This window comes from Colossoma macropomum, unplaced genomic scaffold (assembly GCF_904425465.1).
Source record: "Colossoma macropomum unplaced genomic scaffold, Colossoma_macropomum, whole genome shotgun sequence".
Lineage (NCBI taxonomy): Eukaryota > Metazoa > Chordata > Actinopteri > Characiformes > Serrasalmidae > Colossoma > Colossoma macropomum.
In genome coordinates, this window is record NW_023494798.1 from 8,362,775 (window position 1) to 8,384,442 (window position 21,668).

Here is a 21,668-nt window from a genome sequence, read left to right on the forward strand (position 1 = left end):
TTATTATTATTATTATTATTATTAGTAGTAGTAGTAGTAGTAGTATTAAAATAAAACTTGAGATAAATCTAAATATTTCAACTTCACTTTTAAAGAAACCAAATTTCAAAATGTAAATCTAGGGTTATAGTTGGGGACAGACACTTCCCAGTAGAAAGTACCCTGTAAATGGTGATTTTGTACATATTTAGCTTATTACTATCTCAATTAATGCCCTTGGGTTTAAATAGATCAGAACATAATCCTTGTAAATGTCTAAGGTTTGAATTGATTTTAAACTTTATTCTCTTTTTTATACAAGCTACTTCAGGAGTCGAAGTAGTATTTGTGATGATGACCATCATAAATTCGGAGGAATCTCATCCAAGGTCAGTCCTGCTTTCCGCATACCAAGCCTGGTGCCTGGTGAAGTGTTGTTTATTTTTATTGCTCACAGTTAGTTAGCTCCTAAGAGCTAAGACTTGGATGTGGTTTGACTGTGCAGAGAGACATTTTGGAGATATATTGTTAAAGAACCACTTTGGGTTCTTTAGGTGACTAAGTTCTAGTGTTTGTTAGCAATGTTAGCATCAGAGCTCCAGTTCTGAACTAAAGAAGCAATATTTGGGCTCCAAGCATTTCTTAGCTTAAGTAAGTGAAAAATTCAGTACATTATATTTTTTGCCAAACTTTTCCTTTTAAATCAACCTGAAATTATGAAGAAATTTGGTTATATTAGGCAAAATTCTTGTTTTCTACCAAAAGGTAATGACTTTTTTCTTTTTTTTTGCCTCTAAAATGTTATTAACGAATATTCCTATCACCCACACATATCACTGAGTGAGAGTACTCAGCTTTCTCAGAGACCCTCCATGATAGCATGTTTCACAGGTAAAAACACATGGATATGAAAAGTGCTATGATGGGTGTTTTGATGGATTTAGAAAGACTTTTTTTTAGACAATATCAGCAAAAAAACAACCAATTTATGATCACATTACCTGCTACAATTATCACCAGATGGGATTCTAGTCACAAAATAAAGCTACAAGAACTTTGAGAAGCCCAGGAGAACATAAAGTCACTAAATGTTAGGGAACTTTTTTAGCCATCTGGAGATTCTGGTAATTATGCACTCTTACTTTCTGTGGATTTTATTTGGCATTTAATCCAATTTAATGATATTAAATGTCAAAACACAAATTGTACCAATCTCAATATATTATGCAGTAAGTTCATTTTTCTTGAAGATAGATTGCAGTTAGAGTTGGATCCATTGTTTCCTTCCTTAGTATTATTGGTACTGGTGTGCCCCAAGGGACTGTACTGAGTCCTTTTCACTTTAACTGTCAGAGCAATGAATGTATTCCATCTGTCTTTAAAAGTTTTGACAACACAGCTATTCCAATGCACCCTCTTTCACACAATATCTCATTCTTTAGACATTTGCTTTTGGCATTGGTGTAAGCAGGAGTTAATGTCTCCAAAATTAAATAATTCTGTATTTCCATTCATTTGCCAGCTGGATCATTTTAGTTGGAACAGTGTAGAGAGTTTAGTTGTTTCAACATCATATCTCGCTACTGTAGCCTTTTAGATGATAACCTGAGTCATTTAGTACCCAACAGGCCCTTTTCCACCTCCGGAAACTTCATTTTTTGAATGTAAAAAAAACTTTCCTACCATGATTTCCAGCTTCATGCAAAGCTACAGCAACTTGCCTTAACTATCTAACTAGCTGGCTATTCATTTAGCTAAGTAGTTATTTGCCTTCACCTCCTCCGCAGCACACTTCCCACCATTTTGGTGGGCTGAGGTATTAATTTGTGCTCTCTCTAAATGCCAGTAGCTAAAAGCTTTGTACCAAATGTTAACAGAGGTGTCCGTCTGACATACAGGGGATAGTGGGACATAGTCTGATGTGGGTAAAAGGTAACATGGACATTTAATATGAAAGTTGGAAAGACACATCAAGATTCACCATCTTGAAATGGACTGTTTTTAGATAGATAGATAGATAGATAGATAGATAGATAGATAGATAGTCACATACTGTACATATTACTGTATTTTGTGTATAAATCACAGAATTCACACCTTTATTAGTTAATCACCATCTTAGGGGCTGTAGAATAGCACCATTTTGTAAATAGCTCAGTACAGCCTTCCACATGGTGGGGATAGTTATATTATATAATATAAGTTATATTATTGTGGTGTTAATGTAGCCACACAAAATAAACAATCACAGAAGTCCATTTGTCTTCATGTCAATTCAAAGTTTTTTTGATGTATTTCTACACCGATTATCAAAAATGTAAATAAATGCATGTAAATAAAATATACAGCATTGAGCAAAGGTCTTTTGCACATTGTTTAAAACCATTTATCTTGGCAATCAATGTGTTTGGGATTTGTACAAACACCTTATTGTTAAAACAAATGCAAATAAACAAATACAGTAAAAGATAATAAGAATATCTGGTAATGCTTTAGAATAGGACTACCCTAATAATGGGTTTACGGATGGCTTTGAATTAGTTTGTTAATCATTATTATTTAGTTTATAAATACCTTAAAATCATTAATAAAGAAATACAATATAACTATAAAAAGGCCAGCAGTGACCTGTTGTTTGCCTAATAGTAAAACCATGTTTATTTATATAGTTAAACTTCAGATTTTGCTTGTTACTTAACTTACTCTGTGTTCTCCATCAGTTGGCATTAAAACTGTTAGCTTCATCGCATATTCATATTCATCAGATTTAACACTTTCTCATTTTATTAATGTTGTAACTTTAACTGTTTAATTTTTGTTTTAAAGTGTTTTTGATCTAATTAATAAGCATTAATACACTAATTTTACCATTTACCATTCAAAAACATTTTACAAGGTTTATAAGATTATTTCAAAGTGATGCTAAATATCTTAATTTGAAAAAAAAAAAAAGAGTTGATATCCTGTAAGCTACTTAGAAGGGCAACATTTGGTCCCAGATGTCTCTTGGATGCCCTGAGCCATCACATGACTTTGTTTTATTTGACATTAACACTTAATTTAACATAATGAAGTTTTGTTTAGCCAAACTAGTCGGATGATAACTCCAGAAAACCTGGGTGAACGTGAATTTGAGAAAGAACTAAATCAAGTGCAGTTTTTTGAGGCTACTAGTCCTGGAATGGGAGGCTAACTATAACGTACATAGCTTGCACACAGCTTTATCTTGAGGTTCCACAAGTTTGCCATCTACTGACTTTTAAGTACTGTTCCTAAGTATTTCCAAACAGGGCTTTTTAAATTGCTCAGCTTGCAATCTCTGCAACTGAGATGCCCTGTGAACTGTGTACCACATGGCTGTTGTTGAACTATTTGCTCTTTTCGGCTGGACCTACGTTTCATTTTACATCATAAAATTGACGTCGTGTGACTCCTGTCTGTCATGCAGTGCATCCAGTGCAGTGACAGTGGTGATAATGCTGCTTTTTTCATAATCACATATAAATTTTTGCTTTAACTTTTATTTTACAGTTTGATTATATAATCAAATTTAGTACCTTGGATATCAAATAGAATCATATTACACAGCATATTATGCATATACGACTCGCCAGAGGAGGCCAATGAGAGGACCAGCAATTGTATGAAGGTGGCCATGGCCCCCCTTGGTCCCCCGTTGATGGTGCCATTAAACTCAGGTGCTTAAATTGTTTGCACATGTTTTGATTTGATCAAAGCTAATATTTGCTTTTCTTGTGGTAAAAAGTGCTTGATAGACTTTTTTCGCTAATCATAATCTTATGTATTAAGGTGGAAGGTTTGCCTGGTTCAACTGTCATTGTGCATCAGTTTAGCATCTTTTTAGCAACTGTTATAACTAACTCCACTGTTACTAACCCCTCCTATGAACTAAGTTGTTACATGTGTACTCATCACTCCACTTCCTGCTGAATTGTTCACAAACAGTAGGTGCTAGAAACAAAGTTTACATCCTATATCTTGACTGTAGCATGTGCTTTCTGTTGCCAAGTGCTTTGTTGTGCAGATAATACATGAAGGTTTTACTTACATTTTTCCTGGTTTGAAAACCATCCATAATTCGTTGCAAACTAAAGGGCCTTTTGGCGAACCACACCAAATGATAACTCACAAAATATTCTCTCCTTCAGGAACCTCTCTTCCCTGAAATCTCCATTAATCTGGTAAGAAACAGAGGGGGATAGAAAGACCAAGAACAGGTGCTCTTCATTAGCCAATTACCTGCTGTTTCCCTCTGAATGACCTCTCTACTGGCTGAGCTTCTCTCTCTCTTTTCCTCACTCTCTAGCTTGAGTCCTGTTTTCATCTCTTGTAGCGGAAAAATAATGATGGTTGCTTCAAGAATTTGTAATGTGGGTTGGTATTACATATCTGTACATATATTTACTGAAAGAAATCTATTTTAAAATGAAAACAAATGGCTGGAATCTCAGCAGAAAGAATGAAAAAAAACATCCTAAAGCAAACAGTGAATGTGTACCCTGCCTGGAGGCCCACACTCTAAGATAACTGCATGTATACCATGAGAATACCAGAACATAGACTGACTGAAAATGTTGGGTCAAATAATTCTCACTGGTTATTGCTTACAGCATTTTTCATAGCCATAAAAAAGCATTTGAATCAAAAACACATACGTTTTTTGTATTACAAAGTTTTGAATTATTTACTGCTTATATGCCATGTTTTGTGTCCATAAAGCCAACATTATGTATGTTTTATTATTCTACACTTTCCTGTACAGTTTTCACAAAGTGACTGAAGTACCCTTGAGCAAGGCACCTAACACCCAACTGCTCCCTGGGTTCTGCGGACAGGGCTGTCTATGCTCTGGGCAAGTGTACTCACTGCCCCCTAGTGTGTGTGTTCACTAGTGTATATGTGGTGTTTCACTGCATGGCTGGGTTAAATGCCATATAATCATATATGTGACCCTTATCAGATCCTCAACGGGAAAATTTACCTCCGCATTTAACCGGTGGGTAGCCCTATCTGTGGCGCCCGGAGAGTAGTTGGGAGTTAGGTGCCTTGCTCAAGTTACATACTGTCAGCTTAGGGGATCGAACCGGCGACCTTCCGGTCACAGGGCTGGTCCCCTAAACTCCAGCCCATGACTATATTTGGGGTTAGTGTGCTTGTGCTTTTGATAATATAACATTGTTTTTACCTACAGGAAATGAAGGGTGGAAAGTCGAGTAAATTAAAACCTGACTGCCACAAATGATGTCACAAAAGGACACCTCTCAAATTGTATTTTATAGACAATACCTACAGACTTACATACAAACTAGTTCATATACACTCATCGTGCACTTTATTAGGAACACCTCTTTTTAGTACCTGCTCTGTGGTGGTCCTTTGGGGGTCCTGACCATGAAAGACAAAGGGGGCTAAAATGGTATGGAAAGAAACAGATGGACTGCAGTCTGTAAATGTAGAACTACGAAGTGCTCCTATATTGTAAGTGAAGCTAATAAAATGGACAATGAGGGTGGAAACAAGGAGGTGTTCCTTGGTGAGTGTATATACACATATATTAGCAACTGCATGATATTCCATAGGAACAGCCTGAGCAACCACCTGGGATAACATAGAAGTGGTCAAGTAACATGTTAGCCACCACCTGGGATACCATAGCAACCACTTGGGATAACATCGGAACACTTTAACAACCACCTGGGATGTCATAGCAACAGCTTTGCCAAACCCACAAAGTTTATTCATGAACTTCCTCCTTCTGGTTTTGATTGTAATGTTTATATATACAGATTATTTTATATAGGTTTGCTTATGTTTTCTGCTACAAGTGCTTTCTGTTGTTGTGTATGGTAAGTTACATTTTATGTGTTTTGAAATGTTAATTTTGCATTTTAATATACATTTTTTACCATCTCTGGTAAACATATATATATATATATATATATAATAATAATATATATATATATATAGAGATTTAGGAGAGAGTAAGAAACTAGAGACCCACAAGTACGAACATACAATATATATATATATATATATATATATATATATATATATATATATAAACATCATCATCATCTCCCCTTTATATTGTGTGAATATTTTATAACGAATGGATCAATAACAATAGTCCTACATGACATAGAATAAACTTTCTTTACATTAAAGTAAGAAGTTACCATGTCAAAGGTCTCTCACTCTCTCTCTCTCTCTCTCTCTCTGCATATTCAAACTGCTGATAACCTTGTATTTTCCATCCACTTCAAGAAAGTTTAGACATCACATATGCAAAACTCACATACAGCACATTTCTAATTATGCATGTGTTTGTGTTTGGTGCATTAGCATATCTTGCTGATTGCTCTACTTTTACTGTGATTTTATTCCAGTGAAAGAAGATCCTCTTACATGTGTATTGGGTGGATAATCTTTTGTCTGTCTGAATGGACATTAAGGTGGACCCCAGGTGTGGGTATGGATCAGTGTGAATAGGTGTGAATAGGTAACACTTTAGTGACGTCTCACCTTCGTATGTGTGGGTCTCTAGTTTCTTACTCTCTCCTGAATCTCATGTGTCCTGCCCTTTGTATTCTGACCTTTCCTTGATCTTCAGGCTCAAGTCGCGCATTCATCGTCTTAATCATCAACGTTCTTCACCCTGTAAGAAAGTCCATTTCTGACAGCCTAACATAAACACACTAGCAAATAGATGATTTTTTTTCCATCCAGTTAAATGCAATCATGTACACTTGTGACATATTTCGGTGACCATATGGCCTTTTTTTACCAAGATATGTCCTGGGACCTAAAGTGCATCAGGCCAGAATCTTGAAATAGTCAAAAATGTCTGGGATTTGGCTTTGTTTTCAAGGTGACATCTTGTTGCTGTCAGAAAAAAAAACTCCAAAAATGTTAATTTTACAGGAAAATGTAATAAACTGTAAGTTTGATTGAAAGTTAATGGAACCAAATTTTGTTTCAAGTAATTTTGAACCACTTCTGTTGTTCTGATCATCATGAAATTTTAACCTAATATACAAAGGTAAGTGGAGTTTTCAGATAAAGCAAAAAGTAAAAAAAAATGAACATACAAGGTTTTGCCACAACAGCAACAAATATCAACACATGTAACCCCTGATTTTTAGTGCTAACATCAAATTCTGGCACTATCATGCAGTTGGAAGGAACTGAAATAATAGGACAGTGTAATTGGGGGGAGGGGGGATGGCACCAAGCACCCACTTGTTGTGGTTGTAGTTATATATATATACAGGGTGATTCAAAAAGATTCATCCGATTTCAAAGCGCCATATTTTTACAAGCATGAGGTGACTAGGAACCAATCACAATCCAATTGAATGAGGGAGTCATAGAGTTTCTGACTGTCACCAGAAGATGGCTCCCTTCAGTCTGTGAGGAGATGCAACCCCTGAGCAGAAAGCATTTCGTGTTCTCCACTTCAATAAGAGTGAATCCGTCATAACTGTGCAGCGTGATTTTCATTGCCAGTGAACCTCCAACAGCTCAGATCTGTCATTGTTAGTTCCACAACACTGGATGATTTCGAAATCTCACTGAAAGAGACGTGAGTACAGTAACATCCAACATGCTCAATAGAGTACGGGATGAATTCGACTATGGTGTTGATGTTGTCTGTACAGCTGGAGGAGGTTCATATTGAGCACTTATATAATATATAACTTATATATCTTACATAATAAACTTTATGCTCACTTAAACAATTTACAATCTACTGCATTGTTCTGTAATGATTTAAAAGTGAAAAAAATCGTTTTGAAATTAGGTGAATCTTTTTTGAAATCACCCTGTATTTTAATTATATCTCAACATATTCAATATATCTCAATTATCTCTCTGCCAATTACAGTTTATGAGGAATTCTTTTGGTCAGGATCACCTTTAACAACCATCTCGGATGGACAACAGCTGTGGCTACATTTTTTTCATCCATTAAGAAGCATCACCTCATCTTATCAGCAGAGTGAAGAGCCACAACCCGTAGAAGACGATAAGACCAAACAGATATATCACATAAAAGAGAGAAATATGTGCAGCATTGGAAAACATAAAAAGCTCTGCATAAGCCTTTTATTTATCTGAGAGAGAAACAAGCAATATGCATTTTTCTGCAGGTGATAGACAAATAATGGAATCATGGTGGTCTACATATGGATATATCCGTAAGAAGAAATGGGGTTGTTTGTTTTCAGAGCAGCTTCGGTCCTACTTTGATGCCGTTATGCTGATTTTGAAGAAATGCTACCGGGAAATTCAAGTGTTATAAAATAGTAAGAAGTAAAATCACTATCATGCTGATGTGTTGGGAACAGATAATGTTTGGGGGAAAGAAATAAAAAAAGGAGTAAGAAAAAGTAAAAGGCAAACTGTGGATAGTAAGTACTAGGAGACCACTGTGTGCTGGTCTACTCTCATTGTCCACTTTATTGTAAACATCTACTTTGTAAACCTCTTTTATACACCGATCAGGCATAACATTACCACCACTATGATCCTTGTTTCTACACTCATTGTCCATTTTATCAGCTCCACTTACTATATAGGTGCACTTTGTAGTTCTCCAGTTACAGACTGTAGTCCATCTGTTTCTCTGCATACTTTGTTAGCCCCCTTTTACCCTGTTCTTCAGTGGTCAGGACCCCCATGGACCCTCACAGAGCCGGTACTGTTTGGGTGGTGGATCATTCTGAGCACTGCAGTATCACTGACGTGGTGGTGGTGTGTTAGTGTGTGTTGTGCTGGTCTGAGTGGATCAGACACAGCAGTGCTGCTGGAGTTTTTAAACACCTCAGTGTCACTGCTGGACTGAGAATAGTCCACCAACCAAAAATATCCAGCCAAGAGCGTCCTGTGGGCAGCGTCCTGTGACCACAGATGAAGGACTAAAGGATGACCAACACAAACTGGGGAAGTCAATGTACACCACCGTTAGCTTGGTATTTGTCTTTACTTTGCAGTCTCCAAGCTGGGACTGACTTCTTTGGCACTGACAGTATAACATGTTATCAACACTACTTATAATGCATTATATTAACAATTCATAATGTATAATAAACATGGCTATAAAGTGTAATCCAGTGTAATTCATTTTTATAAATGTTTATAATCCTGTTTATAATGCCGTATGAAGGCATTATAACATTATAAATGTGTTTATAGATGCTTACAAACATGACATTCATAGAAAGTGTTACCCATTTCACTTTCAAAACTACAGCAGTGTCTCCTCAGTTCCCAAACGCTTACAGAGTGTTGTTAAAAGAAGAGGTGATGTAACACAGTGGTAAACAGGCCCCCGTCCCAACTTTTTTGGAATGTGTTGTTGGCATCAAATTCAAAATGGGCATATATTTTTCAAAAAACAATAAATTCCTCAGTTTCAACATTTGATATGTTGTCTTTGTAGTATTTTCCTTTAAAACTATGGTTTACTTCATTTGCATATCATTGCACAGTGTCCCAACATTTTTGGAAATGGGGTTGTATTTAATAGATTGTTAAACAGTTTTTGTTTTTTTTTTCTACCATGAGACCACAGTTTGAACTAACGCAGTAGAATGGTCCAAAAGATAGGTGTTTCCTAAGAAACTGACCGCTGAGTTTGAGTGTGAATTTTGCTTTTAATTTCTGAATCTACAAACTGACTTCTTGGCTGCAGTTCAGGCCCAAAAGGCCTGCATATTTACAAGCTGACCTCGGTGAGTGTAATCCTTTACCACGAGCTCAGGTAAGCCCTATGAATATACGAATATATGATCATGCATGCAGTTCATCCACTACTATATAAAGGTAGTCTGGAGTGAAGGTGCCTGTAAGGAGTCAAAGCAGAATGCAATACAAAATGCACAGACTTCAAGGTATTTTTGTTTCTCTCTTATTTGCAAGGCAGGTAGCAAACTAACTAACAAAGGGACTTTGAATTACTCAAATTATTTTTAGATTTCCTTTTGCAGCTGAGAGCTTTTTACCAATGTAATCAAAAGCTTTGCACCTTCTGAGCCTTTTTTGTCTTTATGCATTCTTAATAATATGTTATTTCCTAAAATAAATGCAGATGCCAGAAGCCATTTTTAACATATGAAGTTAAGGCATGTAGGTAAATTCAGAGTCTGTAACAAACGTCTGTTTACATTTGTAGTATATTATTGTGTCTGTTTAAGTGTATTATGTATTATATATTATTATTATTAAGGGTATGTCTATGTAAACCAAAGTAGATGCGTTCATAAATTAACCAATGTGTTCTTTTTAAGAGATGTATGTCCAGTTAAAGGAGAATTCCACCAATTTTTCAAAATATTGGTATAATTCAGTTGAGATGTAAACAATATTACATAGAAAGTTTTGATGTCATGTGGTTTATTTTAGAATAATCAGATTCCTTTACAATAATATATGTATATATCAAATTTATCTACACATTTTCTTATATTTTTTTTATTTGAGATAGTTGTAAATCTGACAAAAATACATTTTTGTTAGGGACTATCCTCACAATACCTTGCGACACCTTTAGTGTGTTTCTCTGCCACAAACATATAAAAAAAAAAAAAACATGTTTTAAGCCAAAAGCTCTTTGTAAAACTATCATAACACAATGTCACACACATCAGCTAGTGTATTAATAACCATTTTACATAATAGCTTTCTGTGAGGCAGCATTTAGAGGCATTAAATTCTTTGGACGTTTGGTTCCTATTACTATCAGTGTGAACAGTTCTTGATGTGAACTTTCTCTAGAATTACACATTTCACATCAAAGTGACTTAGTTTATATTGTATTGGTTTAAAAATGCAGGAATTTTAAAATTTTGGTGGAATTCCCCTTTAAATACAACATATTCTGCCTTAACCCTGATATTCTTTATATCTGTGTATTAGTGGTTCAGGCTTTTCCGTGCTGCGTGCTGCTCTCTCTCCTCTGCTGGACAGTGGCAGTGCCTCTGGACTGCAAGGGATGACTCCGGTTCTCTGTCCCGCTGTGCGACCATCTCTCAGGAGAAGCTGCTGGACCGGGTCATCCAGCATGCAGAGCTCATCTCCCGTGTCTCTGAGGAGTCCTGCACGCTGTTCGTGAGTTTCAGCCCACAAAAGATTTCAACTTTCTCTCTATCTACTGCATCAGTATCACAACATCAGTTCCCACAGGCAGTACGTTTTAATGTGTCACCCGACTCTTAGAAAATAAGTCATTTTGACTCAAAACTTATTTATAATAGAGGTCAGTTGGCAGTTGCTGAATTTGGTGAATACATGTTTTCAATACATGACTATACATGGGAAATAGTTTCTATAAAGCAAAGAAAATCTATAGTACATAGTTCTCTACAAAAGTCATCCATGGTATTGAGCAACTGCAGACCAATTTTAAGGATTGTTGTCAAGACTTATGAAAAAAAAATAAATAAATAATAATAATAATAGACAAAATCAAATAAATAAAATAAAATAAAAGACGAAAAAATAAATCAGTAGAAAAAAATCAAAAAGAAAAAATACAGAATGGATTAAAAATGAAAGTGCATCTAAAAAGATTTAATAAAAAGTATTTACTTTTTTTAAAATTTCAAATTCCTATGTATTTTATCTTGTATTTGAGGAAGAATATACTGAAACCAGGGCATATATACATTTTTTAGTCAAAAGAAAATATGTGTCGAAAAAAGTGCTTAAGTGGACCTAATGTGATCTATGGTTGCAAATCAATAATTTGTTTGACTGGCAAAAATAGAACTAAGTAACTGACTGACTAACTTTAACTTGGTGAGAGCCGAAACAGGCCAAAAATAAACATTTTTGTGCAGATGTCCACTCACAAAATGTGAAATCATTTAGGATATGTTGTACAGGAAAGGTTCCGTCCCCAGCTGAAATGGAGATTTTGATTGGTTGTCTCCAGAAGGAAACCTTGTTTCTCCAAAATGGTAATTTTGCAGGAGAAGGAAAAACCTACTTTACTTTTAATGTAAGTCAGTGGAACCAGACCTTTTTCCAAGTCATTTTGGTCCATTTCTTTTGGACTATTCATCATGAAAGTTACACACAATGTAAAGATCAACAGATATTTTCAAATTATGTCAAAAACTGAAAAACGACAAAAATGGAGATACAAGGTTTTCTTCCGACAACAGCGAATATGTGTGCATATATGTGTGTGTTTATGTCATCACTGTCCAATAAAAACCATGTATCTCTTTATGTTGTATGAAAATTTCATGATGATTGGACCAAAAGAAGAGCTCCAAAATCACTTGGAATTAAGCCTCTTTACATTAACTTACATTGAAAGGTTAGAGTGCTTTTCCCTTCTCCTGTAAACTTACTATTTTGGAGATACTTATTTTTATTTGGACAGCAACAATATACAGGCCTCTTTGCCTGTAATATAACAGCAGAACATAATCTACACGACTAAATGTCATTTAACTAAACAGTACTTTCTCTAAAGATCACAGCTGTGATATTTAAGAAAATAATGCAGTTGCTTTTATTAACAGTCAACTATTCATACAGACAATATTGCACTTCTGTCAAGAATTGTGTTTAATATGTTTTATTGTTGATAATAGCTGCCAATTCAAAATTAGCAAAGCTATGTGCAGCTCTGAATCCACATTTGAAGCGACATTACCGAGATTCATCTTATTTTCTCCTCTGGAAGAGCCTGAATTAATGAGAGGTTAATGTTAATTGGATGGATATAGAGAGCCAGATGTTTCACAGCAACTGAAAGCCGTCTCTCAGACAAAGCTGCTGTGGAAAATGAATTATTTAGCTGAATTCCTCCCTGGCATCTGATGCCATAGAACTCATAATCTCTTGACAAATGGTAATACTTTCATTGTCCTATCTCTAATTAGAAGCAGTTTTTTTTTCTTCTTTTCACACAAGGATACAACAAAGAAAGGGTGAGAACACATGGAAAAAGAGCTGGCATAGATTATCATGCGTTATCATATTATTAGTGCCAATAATTTTATATGTATGCCGACATATATGCTTTGACAAGAATATGTCATCCTCAGTCTTAAATCTTAAAACTAAAGGCAACTTAAGGGTTTTTTGCTTTGCTCTTTCTTAGGTATGTTATTATTATTATTATTATTATTATTATTATTATTATTATGTTAAGTCATTTTTGGGTCTTCAGGCTCCTGAATGGCTGGTTTTGATTCCTCTGACTGTATCCATTCATCTTGTATCTAGTCATCCTCTCCCTACCTTAAACTCTTCCCGGTGTAATGTTCTTTTCCAGTGAGTTGATTCTTCTCAGAATATGTCCAAAGTAAGATCTGGGACTCGAGTGAGTGATGAGGCTCAATTTGTCTGAGTATCTGCTTGTTTGTTTTCTTTGCCATCCAAGAAACTCTCAAAAGTCTTCACCAACACCAAAGTCCCAAGGCACCTGTATTTTCCCAGTCTTTCTTTTTTATTGTCCGGCTTTCACTTCCATAAAGAACTACAGAGAGGATCACAGCCTGGACAGTTCTGCATTTTATTTGTGAGACTAGAGTAGATTTGAAGATCTCTGCAAGCTTATTCATCCTTGTTCTGCTGAGTGTCAATCTGTGAGTGCTAGATCCTCTGTTAATAACTGATCTTCTCCATCAATGAAACAGTTGGCAGTCTTTCTTGCTGTCATAACCTTGGTCTTCTTCATATTGAGCTGAAGTCTGTCCATCATTTCAGTCTGCTCTTTAAGCTTCCTTATCAGGGCCTTCAGGTCTTCTATGTGCATATCGAAGGTTGTTGATGTTTCCTCCACCAATCCTGAATCCTCAGTCATCTTCCTACAGTCTTGTCTCTCTCATTGTTTGTCCTGCATACAGGTTAAAGATGTCTCGTCATAGTAAACAGCTTTGTCCAACTCATTTTCTGATGTGGAACCAGTCTGTTTGTCCTTGTTCTGTCATGTGGTTTGTTGATCAGTGTATAGATTCCTCACTACAATGATGAGATGCTCTGTTATTGATTTATTTCTTTATTGCTGATGCGTATTCTCTGTAGAGGATATGTTAACTCCTTAACAAGCCATCGGCCCACCAGCAGGGCCTAAAGTTCAGTACACACTTCTATAAGCTAAGAATAGCTCCATTAGTTTGCATTGAAGTCCCTGTAGTTACTGAATAATAAAGCTTTGTATGTAATAAACCTGGATTGTTAAGGGGTTGACTTTTTATTTAGAAAATCAACAAAACATGTCTTTTGACTTTTGCATATTTTATTTTTTTAAATATATTATTATTATTATTATTATTATTATTATTACTTTTAAAACAGGGCAGCTGAAAATTAGAGATGTGGCCAGTTTTTGGGGGATTACTAGTAGAAATTAATAATGTAACATATTACAGTTGAATTGCTTGTAATTACCTTACATTTACTGAGTGAGAATTTTCTTACTTGCATAATTATGTCTCTGATGATAAATATATGGACATACAGATAATCTATGCCTATTTTGTATGCAAATTTAGCCGAGCATAACTGGCTAGGTCTTGTTCAAAGGCAGGGATACTGACAACGTCTTTAAAGTAAATGTACTGTTTCTTTCTAAATATGTTACTGTAAGCACTGCAGTGTTTTCCCGTTACTTTACAGATTCGTACATGTTTTGGAGATGAACTCTGATGTAAAGTAACCCTGTTAGAATCTGAGAATTCATTGGTACTGTGCAATGCATCACTATTTTTGAATCCGTACACTGGAAATATAAGTCTGGATGTATAGAGTTCTGCAAGACTACTCACTAACAGCTGCGCCTGTGTGTTTACAGGAAGAGATGTTTGTCCCGTACGCAATGAGAGCCTTCAGAAACCAGGGAGGAAACACCTGCGTCACAAAGGCCTTCACCATCCCAAACTCCAAGAGCGAACTCCAGCAGATATCGGTGAGCAGATGGACATGAGCCGCTTCGCCGTTTTTAATGTTCATTAATTTGTAAAATGAAGCGTGAGCTGTGGCTCGATTCCAGTTCCTGTAAAATGAGCCTGTAGTCGCTTCTCTAACTCCCCTCCACTCAGCTAATCCATGAGGCAGAGATTCTTTTAATGCTTAATGGCCTTGTTATTTTGTTTTATGAATTGATTTAGTTTTAATTTTAGTGATACTGATGATCACTAGCAAAACATTGCTTGCAGTTTGAAAGTGATTATTTGGAATAAAATAAAGATGTTAAATTTAGCCAAAAAAGTTAATAACAGTTAACAGATTTTAATATACTAAATATACTAAATTCATTATATTCACTATAAAACATGCAATATATATGTATATTTTATATATAATGTTTCATTTAGAAAAAAAGTTAGTCAGGAAATACTCAGGAAATACTGATGAATAGAATAGCTCCTTTTACTGTTTTTCAGTGGTCAGGACCCCCACTGGACCACCACAGAGCAGGTACTATTTGGGTGATGGATCATTCTCAGCACTGCAGTAACACTGACGTGGTGGTGGTGTGTTAGTGTGTGTTGCGCTGGTCTGAGTGGATCAGACACAGCAGTGCTGCTGGAGTTTTTAAACACCTCAGTGTCACTGCTGGACTGAGAATAGTCCACCAACCAAAAATATCCAGCCAACAGCGTCCTGTGGGCAGCGTACTGTGACCACTGATGAAGGACTAAAGGATGACCAACACAAACTGTCCAGCAGCAGATGAGCTATCGTCTCTGACTTTACATCTGCAAGGTGGACTGACAAGGTAGGAGTGTCTACTAGAGTGGACAGTGAGTGGACACAGTGTTTAAAAACTCCAGCAGCACTGCTGTGTCTGATCCACTCGCACCAGAGCAAGAAACACTAACACACCACCACCACATCAGTGTTACTGCAGTGCTGAGAATGATCCACCACCCAAATAGTACCTGCTCTGTGAGGGTCCATGGGGGTCCTGACAATTGAACAACAAATTTGGCAAAGAAACAGTCTGTGGAGCTGCAGTAAGTGGAGCTGCTAAAATCTGTATATACATGTGTATTCTGTATATTATTACCTATTACTAGTAGTAGTAGTCTGTTGCAAACTGAAAGTCAATATCTTGATTATAGTGAAACATTTTTTATTTCACATGGTCTCACTGTACTTCTCATAACATCAAGTTGTAGAAAATAACTGAGATAAGATATTTTTCCTAGATTACACCCACCAGCCTGAACCTGTGTGATTCACTGAGGGTCTGAAGTAGTCTAAAGTAAAGCTCTATTAACTGAAATCCATTTTCAAGAACAGCTACCAATCTCCTGAGTGAGCTGTAGCACTCAACAGGGGCCAACAGTCCCCCCATCTCCCAGCTAAATCTCATTTATGCTTGTTGTATGGTTTACATGATTCGGCAGAGTGGTCACTCAGTTTCAACAGAAGCAGTTCTTGAGGGCATTTAGATGCATTTCTTTGCTGGTGCTGTTCGATTTTTTGGAGAAAAAAAAAAGTGCAAGTGGTTCTTTCACCTGACATGAAAAAGCTGCATTAAACCTTGACAAGGCTTACCAACAGTATTCTGTATCACTCAGTAAACTTGCTTTCTTAACCAACGATAGAGACAATACTGAGTTCCATGGCTAAAGAAATAGCATCAGTATGATTAGCACTCTTTCTTTCTTAGTCTGCTTGCTTATTTTGGGCTATTTAACAGGACCTCACCCTTTTCTATAGATTTTTGTTTGGCATCCATTTTAGACCAATGGGTGACCTTTCAGATAAAGAACAAATTGCCCCTGCCACTCAAACCACCTTTCTATTCTGTACAGCCAGACACATCAGATTTCAATATTCATACATCTACTGCTATTTTAACCTTTTATTTCACTCACACTAATGGCTTTGGCTGCCTGAGGTGGACACACTCAGCAGTTCTGAGGTCCAGTCTCCTGTCGTGTTTGCACTCCTACTCAGAAATCATTGGAAAGTCATTGAATACCTGTTATACAAGTTGCACAAACCACTGAGAGATTGAATGTGACCTCTGCAGTGGGCTTTCTTAGAAGAACTAGCCGGCACTATTACGGGATGGACATGTCTCAAAAGGCCGGTCCATGGCTGCTGTAGTCTTACAGGCTCTATACTGCCCTCTGCAGGACAAGTGGCTCCTTCACTCCGTGTTAATGATGGTCCAGTCCTGGATCGAGCCACTGGTTTACCTGCAGACCACTCTGGATCGCTACGATGACGCGCCGGACACTCTCCTCAATCGGACCAAGTGGGTGTCTGATAAACTGGTGAGCCTAGAGCAAGGCGTGGTGGTCCTGATACGCAAGGTATGCTATACACCCACTTAAACCCTTCAATTCCTTGGCTAGTTCTCCATACATACATATATAGCTAAAATCTTACTGCATTGAACTGATTTGCTGTTGCTAGATCTACGTAAGTTTGCTTAAAAATCAAATATACTCAATTTTAGTGCCAGTTGTCAACGAGCTAAGTCATGTTTGGTGTCTGAAGTCTGAAATTTGCCCTGGAGCTTTGAGATTAATGTACAGACGAGTGACAAATTAGTGACATTAGAAGAGTAAAAACATCACAACTGTACAACTGGCAAGTGTTTGAAAGAAACATCTACATCCATGGTAATTATAGTCAAAAGCAGGGTTTGAATTGTGTCAGAGGTCTTGGGTGGGGGTGGGTCCCCAGTGGAAAGTCTGACTAAGAATCTGAGCTACCCTGTTCATTTTCTCTGCTTCTCTGCACACATTTATTTATCCTTTACTGCACTAAATTAAACTCAAAATGAGACCAAACAAAGCCATAGCAGATCACCTGAAATTTACACAAAGAAAGACAGTAACATCTTTTTTTAGATAGACAGACAAGTACTTGTACTGCTTCAGCTAATGTTACAGCTTAGTCTTCTTCACCTCATATCTTTAAGCTATTTTCAAACAGCCAGTTTCTGAAGAGTTAGTTAGCTGATACCAAACATGATATTAAAAGTAGTAAAAAATAAAGTTTGAAATTTCTGTGTGGTTTAGTTCATAGAACTCCATAAAATCACAGTAATGCACAGCCTCAAGTGGCTTATTGTTTTTTATAAAATGGCAGCTAACATATAATATGATAAAAACACACATTTTTTAGAAAATAATTTAAATTATTATTAATAATCATTGACATAAACAGGTATTCTGCCAAGAAATGTAGTTCTTTTAGAGTATGGTATCATTGCCAAGCAACCATGGACCACTGAATGAGAAGAAGAACATTCAGTCGCCCAGTGCTGTATATTGTGGTCATTTCATGAACTTTTTAAATTTTTTCTCATAATACAATGAACATGTGATAACACAGCACTGTTTAATGCAAAAAACCTTCACTTTGTGAGTATATTTTGGTCACCAAATTATCACTGCGAGTCTTATTAGCACCAAGCTGACAGCACCCCTGTTCTTATGCTCAGGCTGAATCTCAAATGCCTCCCTGCTCCCTACATAGTGCACTACATAGGAATTTAAACACAGCAGTGCAAAATATAGCTAAACAAATAGTCATTTGGGACTCAGACACCTCTACACTCAGTAAATGATGCACTATTTGGCTGTAGAGGCCAGAATTTCAAAACTTTCATAGCTCGAACACTATTTAGGGAGTACAGAGCCATTTGGGATTCAGCTTGGGTTTAACGTGACTTCTGGCCGAAACATGCATGTAAGCATGTAAGACATTTGGGTGACAATTTTTAGACCTTTTATACTGCTGTTTTACAGTGAATCATACCGTAAGTGCTTTAATTCAAGTCTGTGGCATTGTTTAGGCTGTAAGCTATCTTTTAGCATTTTAGCTAGCTGACCAGCCTAGTTCTAGTTAAGAACATAAGCTGCCAGCCTGTCAGTTTAAACAGAACTGGATTCTTACTTCATCAATATACTTGGTGGTCCATGTGAGCAACATTAGAGTTAAAGATTATTCATTAACAATGCAAGGGTTTTTCGTGCTGTGGCGCAGTGATAGACAACTCATTTGTTGTGAGTCAGCACATGATGGCTGAATATCAATGATATTTTTAATTATCAACCACTAGCTTGACATTATATGTGCTCTGGAAATGATTACCCTTGTTACTGCATCATAATGTAGTAATGGGCAGCCTGTTATTAAGTAATTGCTGGCCTGATGAGTTAGTTATCAGCTATGAGCTTGATGAGGCATAATCAGAGCATTACATGTACTTTAGAAAAGCTGCTTAATACTGTAGTAATAAATAGGCAATTAATTATGAACTACTGATTTGTAAAGCGTTAATAAGTACATATATGTATTATACTGAAATGTTACCCAGGATTATAGTGAGAAGCCATCATCTTTTCATATTTCAACAAAACATCAGCTCAGGTATGGTTACACTGACATGAAGATGGTTATCCCTGATCTGTGTTGATCCCCAGATGCTCGATGAGGGAATGCTGTCCTCATCTGTGTACGAGCCTGGAGTGTTGCAGTACGATGTTCAGCCTGAGATACTGGAGTCCGTCCTCAGGGACTACACCTTACTCTCCTGCTTCAAGAAGGATGCCCACAAGATGGAAACCTTCTTGAAGCTCCTCAAATGTCGTCAAACAGACAAGCTTGGCTGTGCTCTCTTCTGAATGTGTCTGACCTTGAATAATTAGCACTCATTAGCACTCTGTAGCAGATAGATTACTCTACTTTTTCTCAGTTTTACCTTTTTTTCTTAGCTATACTGTCAGTTCTACTGGCCACTTTGTTGGAAACCCCTCGTAGATCCACCTTGCTGGTGTAGTTAGAGACTGTAGCCCATGTGTTGTTGTACAGTTTGTATTAGCTATCCTCCAGCCCTTCAATTTCTGACCACAGAGCTGCTCTTGGTTAGACATTTTTGGGTGGTGGACCCAATCTACCAGTGCTTACAATCAAAGTATTCTGGTCAATAGTGGTTCTGTGATCAGAAGCTGGTCAATAATGAATAGGTTGGGTGGTTGATGGGCTACGGTCTGCAACTGTACACCTATATAGTGGACATATGAGGAAAGTGGAGCTCATAAAGTGGTCAGTGAGTAGAAATACAAGCTAGGAGTTTCTAAATAAAGTGGCATGAATGGTAATATGGGTAACAACTATAACAAATGCTGGCCATTGACGAAGCTATATTTCCAGTGTGGATTTAAACTCATTATGTGTGATCGCAATTTATAATATATGTTTGCTCCTTTAAAGCAAAGCAGGATATTCGTGGCTTTTTGTAAAAGACCATGGCGAAGAGACTGCGGACAGAGTCCCCCCGGATAGCAATGCATGTTTGCCTTTTCACTGAATCTGCATATTTCACCATTGATTTGACTCCCTCTTTGTTCTTAACCGGAGTTTGTATTCCTCCGGTTCCCTGACTGTTGTTCATTACTTCTCTGGGCCTCTAGTGCATTCGCACAGATCTTTTTTCTTGTTCTTTTTTTTTTCTTTTTCTTTTTTTTTTTTCTCCCGAAGTGGAGCCAGCTTCACCTCGGCATTAGTTAGACAAAGCTTTAGATGCAGACGCATGCTAGCAAAGAGACCCAGAGAGAGAGAGGGAGCTGACTGTGGATAGTGTTTTGTGTGTGTGTGTGTGTGTGTGTGTGTGTGTGTGTGTGTGTGCTGTAGGCTTATGAATTTGGACTGAAGGAAAAAAAAAAAAACTCTACTTTAGTTGATGGAAATTTGCATATCACCAAGTCTTGTAGAAAATGTATCTATCTTTGGCCCCAGAGGTGAGACACTGACTGCTTGTGTTTGTATTGTACTTTATTGTCTGCCATACAAATCTCAATAAATCTACTCTCAGCACCTTCGCTTGCATATTTGCACATATTAAATGTTTTTCTTTGATATCAGACACTAATTCTGTTACAGCAAATAACAAAGCTATATGTGTGACATTACATAAAGGATGCACTGATCATGGATTTTATGGTCAATTGCGATTCCTTTGCAGTCAAATTGGTTGACGGTAACCTTATTTTTTTGACCAGTGCATCAAATTAGGAGGCTAACTGGCTTTTTAGCAAAATAAGACATGTATAATTATGCTACTACTATCTATATTTTGATATAGATATAGCAGCAAGTGGAACTTCCTGACTTACATTATTTGTGCTACTGTACAAAAATCAGAGACGACTCTTCATTTCTCTTATCTCAAAATAGCCTTTGAGTACAAGTTCTTCATTTTTCATGTATTTTGCAAAGAATTACACAATAGCCTCAGCAACTCCATATGCATTTTTGGCAGTATTTACCATGTCCACCCTTTGCCTCCTTTATTGCAACTGCTGTTCCTTTCAACAAGCTTGCTTTCAGTTTTCCAAAGAAATCTGCAGGGATATTTTTTCCACACCTCCAAAGTTCAGTCTTAGAAGTTGGTTGCATGTTCTGCTCCTCATGATCCAAGTAATCTCAAACGTATTTAATGATGTTGAGGTTTGGACACTGGGGAGGTGGCAGGTTCATTGTTTTAAGAACACCAGCAGCTTCTTTGTTTGAATTGCAAAAGTTTTTTTGATTTTCCTCAATAACAGCATTTTTCGGAAGTTCCATTTCCACTATATTAGGCATGTCAAAGTGTTGTGGAGATTAGCATGAACCCACATCTAACACTTTGAATTCAGTTCATGAAATCCTTGCTAATTAGCCGATGAGCTGAATCA

At 36.8% G+C, this 21,668-nt stretch overlaps 1 protein-coding gene across 1 annotated transcript; it reads left to right on the forward strand.

Moving 5' to 3' along the window:
• The first annotated feature begins 9,877 nt into the window (after positions 1-9,877).
• smtla (somatolactin alpha) lies at positions 9,878-20,813 on the forward strand. Its single transcript, XM_036585681.1, is given in 6 exon segments — positions 9,878-9,893; positions 10,918-10,991; positions 10,993-11,109; positions 14,813-14,926; positions 17,112-17,291; positions 19,416-20,813. Coding segments are annotated over 6 exon segments (702 nt in total). The 3' UTR covers positions 19,617-20,813.
• The last annotated feature ends 855 nt before the right edge of the window (positions 20,814-21,668 follow it).